The sequence below is a fragment of the Lactuca serriola genome, chromosome 2, assembly GCF_051521515.1.
Source record: "Lactuca serriola cultivar US96UC23 chromosome 2, Lser_US96UC23_V15, whole genome shotgun sequence".
NCBI lineage: Eukaryota > Viridiplantae > Streptophyta > Magnoliopsida > Asterales > Asteraceae > Lactuca > Lactuca serriola.
Window position 1 is genome coordinate 91847387 of NC_136409.1, and position 8416 is coordinate 91855802.

The following is an 8416-nucleotide window of genomic DNA, read 5'->3' on the forward strand; positions in this document are numbered from 1 at the left end:
ATGGAACTCGCAATAAGGATAACAGAGATTTACTTATATTAATAATGAATAACTTTATACATTTCACAAGATAACCAGGTTCAGAATACATCTTTTACATTGATAATCAACATTCAGGAAAGTATGGGACTTTCCAGGGAAACCTTTTACATAACCAGGTCTAACCAGAATACATCTTTTACAAACGATAACCAACATTCAGGAAAGCATGGGGCTTTCCTGGGGAAACATTTACATAACTAGATAAGTGTAACGAACTGGATAACTTTACATCTTTGACAAATGGTAACATACGATCAGGAAGGTATGGGACTTTCCTGGGAATCCATTGGTACATAACCAGAACAGTATAACAAAATAGATAACTTAAATGTACATTTTCACAATGGTAAACATGTTTTCAGTATACAAATTTACTTTACATGATGTGAAACAACAAACAACCTTTTTAAGAAAATGTGATATTTTCTTGGCATGTGTTACATTTTCAGAAACAGAAAGGAAACATGAACATTCTTACAAAACAAAAACCGCTTATGAACTCACCAGCGTTATGCTGATTTTCAAACCGCTTGTGTTCTCAGGTCAACGTTAGAACAGGTACCGAAGATCCTTTTTGTCAGAAGTCGGAGTGCTCAGAAGACCCGTTTCATTTTGTTCATATATATATACTCTGTATCACAACTGTACAACTTTACTTTTGAAACTATTGTAAAACTTTTCTATATGTAATGTAATGGTTGTTCTACTTTACTTACTATGTACATTAGATTTGATACTCAACGTGGAGTCAACCCCGGAAATGTTTCCGCCCTCGGTTTTCGGGGTGTGACAGATTGGTATCAGAGCCCTTGTTTAAAGTGAATAAAGTATAATATTTGTCATTTTATTCTGTGTATAATCGTATGAGGATTGTGGGTTTAGAGGGTTTTTTCATAAAGTTTAGCCAATGGACTGAGGGTTTTTTTAAGGGCCTTACCCCTTGCTTTGGTTCTTATATTTTTTGGGGTTTTTGGTGGAGCAAGGGGGTGAAGTTACCTTTTTTCCCTCTTTCAATAAGTCTTTGGGCTAGCTTTAACGATTTTAGGATTTATTGGGCTTTTGGGTGGTTATTTTTAGTTATTAGGAAGTGGCTTGGAAGTTGGTTATGGATAGGTTGGTTAGTTTTGTATTTTGCTTGATTTTTGTTTGCTTTGTTTTGTATTCTTTTATTCTTTTTAATAAAGTTTGCTGAGCTTTGGCTCTTTCAAAAAAAAAAAAGAATTAAACAACGCTCATCAAATCTTTGCTAAATTGCATAGGCTTCTAATGTGGAACTCAAGAATGAAACAATGCTCATCAAAGCTTTGCATAAATTACATACACTTCTATTGTGGAACTCAAGAATTAAACAATGCTCTTCAAAGCTTTGCTAAATTACGAAGATGACTTTTATTGAGGTACTCAAGAATTAAACAATGGTTATCAAAGCTTTGCTAAATTGCATAGACTTCTAATTTGGAACTAAATAATGAAATAATTCTTATCAATGCTTTGCATGAATTACATAGACCATTATTGTGGAACTCAAGAATTCAACAATGCTCACAAAGCTTTGCTAAATTGAGAAGACTACTTCTATTGTGGATCTTAATAAACAATGCATATCAAAGCTTTGCTAAATTGCATAGTCTTCAAATGTGAAACTCAAAAATTAAACAATGCTCATCAAAGCTTTGCACAAATTGCATACACTTCTATTGTGGAACTCAAGACTTAAACAATTCTCATCAAAGCTTTGCTAAATTGCAAAGACTACATCTATTGTGGAACTCAAGAATTAAACAATGCTCATCAAAGCTTGCTAAATTGCATAGACTTCTAATGTGGAACTCAAAAATAAAACAATGCACATCAAAGCATTGCTTAAATTGCATAGACTTCTATTGAGGAACTCAAGAATTAAACAATGCTCATCAAAGCTTTGCTAAATTGCGAAGACTACTTCTATTGTGGAACTCAAGAATTAAACAACGCTCATCAAATCTTTGCTAAATTGCAAAGACTTCTAATGTGGAACTCAAGAATGAAACAATGCTCATCAGAGCTTTGCTTAAATTGTATAGACTTCTATTGTGGGACTAAAGAATTAAACAATGTTCTTCAAAGCTTTGCTAAATTGCAAAGACGACTTTTATTGAGGTACTCAAGAATTAAACAATGGTTATCAAAGCTATACTAAATTGCATAGACTTCTAATGTGGAACTAAAGAATGAAATAATTCTAATCAATGCTTTGCTTAAATTGCATAGACTTCTATTGTGGAACTGGAGAATTAAACAATGCTCATCAAAGCTTTGCTAAATTGCAAAGACTACTTCTATTGTTGAACTCAATAAATAATGCATATCAAAGCTTTGCTAAATTGCATAGACTTCTCATGTGGAACTCAAGAATTAAACAATGCTCATCAAAGCTTTGCATAAATTGCATACACTTCTATTGTGGAACTCAAGACTTAAACAATTCTCATCAAAGCTTTGCTAAATGGCAAAGACTACTTCTATTGTGGAACTCAAGAATTAAATAATGCTCATCTATGATTTCCTTAAATTGCATAGACTTATATCGTAGAACTCAAAAATCAAACAATTCTCGTCAAAGCTTTGCTTAAATTACGTAGACTTCTATGGTGGAACTCAAGAATAAAGAAACACTCATCAAAGCTTTGCTAAATTGCGAAGACTACTTCTATTGTGGAACTCATGAACTAAACAATGCTCATAAACGCTTTGCGAAATTGCATAGACTTCTAAATTGGAACTCAAGAATGGAACAATGCTTATCAAAGCATTGCTTAAATTGCATAAACTACTACTGTGGAACTCAAGAATTAAACAATGTTCATCAAAGCTTTGCTAAATTACGAAGACTAGTTCTGTTATGGAACTCAAGAATTAAACAATGCTCATCAAAACTTTGCTAAATTGCATAGAATTCAAATATGGAATTCAAGAATGAAACAATGGTCATCAAGATTTGCTTAAATTGCGTACACTTCTATTGTGGAACTCAAGAATGAAACAATGATCATCTAAGCTTTGTTTAAAGTGCATAGACATCTATTGTGGAACTTAAGCATAACGAAATGCTCATCAAAGCTTTGCTAAATTGCAAGGACTATTTCTATTGTGGAACTCAAGAATAAAAAAATGCTCACCAAAACTTTGCTAAATTGCATAGACTTCTAATGTGGAACTCAAGACTGAAACAATGCTCATCAAAGCTTTGTTTAAATTGCATACACTTTTATTGTGGAACTCAAGAATTAAACAGTGCTCATCCAAGCTTTGCTAAATTGAAAAGACTACTTCTATTGTGGAACTAAAGAGCAAAACAATGCTCATCAATGCTTTGCTAAGTTGCATAAACTTCTAATGTGGAAACCAAGAATGAAACAATGCTAATGCTGCTAAAACTTTTTCGCTTTCTCTCTCTTCCCCTGATTCTCTCTAACAGTGGTGCGATCTAGTTTTCGGTTCATCGGTGCTGCTTTTCCGACAATTTCATTTATTTGGTGAAGCAATATCTCTTCTATTTCCATTGTCCTAATGGGTGCATCATCCAAAGCAGATCGATTGGAGGAAGTGAAAGTGAAACCTCCAGATAAAAGTGCTGTTGTCCGGTATGTTAGGACTGAAGTGGAAGTGAAAGAGATAGTTCCAGGGGTCATTGATCAATCTTCAGCTACGATCTATAAAGCTCGTCGTAAGCCAAGTGATTCTGGAGCTGTTGCTTCAGGGATTGGTAAAGCTGAATGGAAAATGGAGGGGAAAGCTTTCAGAGTTAAGAACAGAACTCCGAAGTTGGTGGATGGGATATCTTTGATGGATGCTGAGGAATACTACAATGAAGAAGGTACTATGGAGGAAACACAAGATGATTTGGAATCTGTATCAGCTTGGGAGTCGGATTCTAACATTTCTATTCCTGGATTTGATGGTAAGGAGAAGGGATTGAAGGATGGAGGTTCTGATGAGCTGAAGAATTTTGGATCTCAAGTTGTATCTATTCCTTCAGGTAACACTGCTAATTTGATGAAAAATTAGGATGGTTCGAAGATGAGTAATGATTTATTGAATCCTAATTCGGAATTGAAGAATGTTACTAGTGAAATGATTAGGGTGAATCCTAACATTGTTGTGATTGATATCAATAAACATGAAAGTTCTAAGTTGGTTGATAATGAAGTTGTGAAGTCTAGATCTGATGGGGATAAGAATGTTATCAGTAATGAAGAATTTATTCTGGGGGTTGGCTTTCAATTTCTTAGTGATTTGAAGGTGGAAACATCTATGAGGAAGGAATTAGATAGTGTGATGAATCAGGAAATGGATGTTGATATGTCAAATTTGGAAAAGCAAGTTAATAAGAAAGAAGGTGATACTGAAGATGATGATTCTTCTGAAGAGGATGGGGAAGGTGAATCTAGTGAGGATGAGACTAGTGTAGATGAGGAATTGAGATGGAAGAAGAGAATAATGCTAAGATAAATATTGAATCTAGTTGCAAGATGAAGTCTGGTACTGTTATTAATAGTATTAATATACTTCCCTCTATTTTGGGGGATGCTAATAATTGCAAAAAGGTGGATAGAGAACTGCAGGGCAATTTGTTGAACTCTTATGCTGGTGTGCTAAAGGGTAATAGACATAAGGGTAAGATTGATGTTAGATTCATTCCAGGGGTAAATGGTGAAGATGATGGTCCTGTTATTATCCCGATTGAGAATTTAAAGAATGCGAGTATTACATATACTAATACTTTATATGGTGATTGATAAGAAGCTGGTGTTTCCTATGATTCAGAAAGAGGTTAGAAGGTTATGGAAGAATGTGGGTATAGAAGAGGTATTCATGAATAGCAAAGGGTTTTTCTTTTTTAAATTTAGTGATGAGCAGGGGATGTTATCTATATTGGAGGGTAGCCCATGGCTGTTGTTCAATAATATGCCATTATTTCTTCAAAGGTGGAGACCTGGGTTGACTTTAACTAAGAATAGGCATGATAAAATTCCGGTGTGGATTAAAATTTTTGATTTACCTTTGGAAGTATGGAGTGGTGAAAATTTATGTATCATTGCTAGCAAGATAGGGATTTCGCTGGCTTTTGATTCTTTCACTGAGGAGATGTGTTTGGAACATAAAGGCAGAAATGCTTATGCTCGTATTCTTGTTGAAATGGCTGCTGAGAAGGAATGGAAAAAGAAAATTGAAGTTTCTACATGGGATTTTGTTTCTAATTCTGCTGTGATTTAAAGTTTTGATGTAGAGTATGCTTAGATTCCGACTAGATGTAATCATTGAAAGTCTATAGGCATGTGGATAAAGTGTGTCTTGCAGCTATGAATGAAGAGAAAGTGGTTAAGAATGGGGATGATGAGAACATTAAGAATAATAAAGGGAAGGGAGTGGTTAATGGGGATGGATTTACAGAAGTCAGTTATAAGAAGGTGACAGGAAGCAGTAATGGTGAGGGCACTAGCAAATCTAAGGAGGGTTATACTCAATCGAACAATCAAAGATAAAATGGGAAGAATGGGAATTAGAACAGGGGTAATAGTTCCAAAGGCAATAATGGGTATAGAGGAGGTAATGGTAGAGGGCAAAATCGGAATTGGAATAATAAAGGGATAAGTCATTGGAATTTAGAAAAGAATAGAAGTTATGAGAAGTTTGCTAATGGGCAGAATTTGGTTGGTAGTCAGGGGATTAAGGAGAATAAGATGCAGGGGTATGTTATAAAAAAGGATAATAAAAAGGAGGAGGGTAACAAAAGTTTGGAAAGTAAGAATAACACTGATGATGGCTTAAGTAATAAAAACAAGTTTGAAATTTTGGGAGTGATTGAAGAGGAAGTGATGGATAGAATGGAAAAGGATGCTAAGGGTGAGAAGGTTGTTATACATCAGAAAGAAGAATGTGTTGGTTCCTCTATTGATGTTAATGAAATCATGAATAATAAGATTCTTCCTTCTAATGAGGGTGAGGAGGGTAAAATAGGGAAAGAAAGTTATAAAATGAAGAATTGTGGGAAGGATCAGGAAAATAATAACAGCAAGAATGGGATTTCTCTGGCATTAGAGGAGGTTAATGCCAAAAACTCTACTAATTCCCAATGATGTCTATAGGAGCTTGGAATGTTAGGGGTTTGAATAAAGCTGTAAAGCAGAAGGAGGTTATTGATGTTATTAGGAGTAATAACCTTGGTATTTGTGCTGTGGTGGAATCTCATGTCAAGGTCTTAAATCTCAAAAATGTTTGTGTTAAGACTTTTTGTCAGTGGGATTGGGTTTCTAATAATAACAGTTGTGAGGCTGGTACTAGAATTATGGTGGGTTGGAATCCTAGACTTTATGATGTGATGGTGATTTCTCAATCCAAGCAAGTTATCCACTGTTATATTAAATCTTGTGATACTGATTTTTGCATGTATTTGTCTTTTATATATGTTGCTTCAAATTATATTGAGAGAAGATTGCTATGGGATAATTTGAAGAAACATAGCTTGGTTGTTAAGAAGGAAGCTTGGGGTTTATTAGGTGATTTTAATGTTGCTTTCAAGCCATCGGAATATTCTGAAGGCTGTTCTAAAACGCCCAAAGGAGTTGAAGATTTTGTTGATTGTTTAAATTTTATTGAAGTTAAGGACCTGAATTCTTATGGGTTTCAGTTTACTTGGAACAAAACCCCGGCTGGGAATAAGGGTCTTTTGAAGAAGTTAGATAGAGTTATGGTCAATTTGAAATTTATTTCAGATCATCCTTTAGCCCATGTTGTTTTTAAACCTTATAGAAATTCGGATCATTGTCCTGCTATCTTAAATATTCCTGTTGGCAAAGTGAATTGGAAATTTAGGTTTGCTAATTTTATTTCTGAGAAGGAGGAGTTTTTGCCTTTGGTCAAGGAAGTGTGGGATATTAATATTGATGGTTTCTTTATGTTTAAAGTGTGTCAAAAGCTAAAGATTCTTAAAAAACATTATAGGGAGCTTTGCAATAAGCATTGGGGTGTTGGGAAGAGAATTCAACATTTAAGGAGAGAGTTGGAATGTAAACAACATGAAATTGATCTTAATCCGTTTGATTGAAAGATCAGGGAGGAGCATGCTAATATTATCTTTGATTTTAATGTTGCTTGTAATGATGAAGAAAAACTTCTTGCACAGCGTGCTAAGATTAAATGGTTACAGGAAGGGGACAATAATTCTAAGTTTTTTCATAGAATTGTAAAGAGTAGGGGCAATAACAATCGTATTTAGATGGTTCTTGATGAAGATGGAAGATAGGTTAGTGGGAAGGCTATGAAGGATAAGTTTGTTTCTCATTTTAATAAGTTTTTGGGTTGTAAAGATGTTACTGAGTTATCGGGATTAAATGATGATTTTTTCATAAAAATTTGGATAGAAGGGTGGTTGTTAATATGATTAGAGTGGTTACTGATGAAGAGATCAAAGCTGCGATGTTTGATATAGATGACAATCGTGCCCCTAGTCCTGATGGGTATTCCTCAAATTTTTTTAAAAGTTCTTGGAATATAGTTGGTCCGGAGGTGTGTTAGGTTGTGAGGGAATTCTTTCGGACCGGTAAATTGTTGAAGGGGATCAGTGCTACAAGAATTGTTCTGGTTCCTAAAGTGGAGATTCCGAGGAAAGTTTCTGACTTCCGTCCTATAGCTTGTTGTAATACTTTTTATAAGTGTATCAGTAAGATTATAGTGAACAGAATTAGAAATTGTTTGGGTGATATTGTTAGCAAGAATCAGTCAGCATTCATTCCAGGAAGATCTATTTTGAATAATATTCTCCTTGCTCAGGAGTTGATGGTGGGGTATAAAAAAAGAGGGGAGTTCCTAAATGCACCATAAAAATTGATATTCAAAAGGCTTATGATACAGTGGATTGGAATTTTCTTAATCGAATTCTGCAGGGGGTTTGGGCTTCATCCTGTAATGGTTCAGTGGATTATGGCTTGTGTTTCTTCTCCGTGGTTCATGCTTAATTTTAATGGTGAAGATCATGGGTATTTTGAAGGAAAGAGGGGTCTTAGACAGGGAGATCCTTTATCTCCTTACCTATTTACTATAGTTATGGAGGTGTTTAATATTATTCTTGGTAAGCTTATAGATGATTCCCATAATTTTAAGTTCCATAGTAAGTGTATGGCCCTCAATATTTCCTATTTATGCTTTGCTGATGATCTGTTGGTTTTCTCTTATGGTAATGGGAATTCGGTCAGAATAATAAGGGATGCCCTTGATGAATTCAAAAAAGTTTCAGGGCTAAAGGTGAGTATGGAAAAAAGTCAGATTTATTTTAGTTGTGTTAAGCCTAATATGAGAAGGATTATCTTGGGTATCCTTCCTTTTGAGGTTGGGA

At 34.7% G+C, this 8416-nt stretch overlaps 1 protein-coding gene across 1 annotated transcript; it reads left to right on the forward strand.

Annotated features, from left to right (window-relative positions):
* Nucleotides 1-6160: 6160 nt before the first annotated feature.
* Nucleotides 6161-7129, forward strand: LOC145089394 (uncharacterized). Its single transcript, XM_079027838.1, has one exon. The coding sequence runs from the start codon at nt 6161-6163 to the stop codon at nt 7127-7129; it is 969 nt and encodes a 322-aa protein (XP_078883964.1).
* The last annotated feature ends 1287 nt before the right edge of the window (nt 7130-8416 follow it).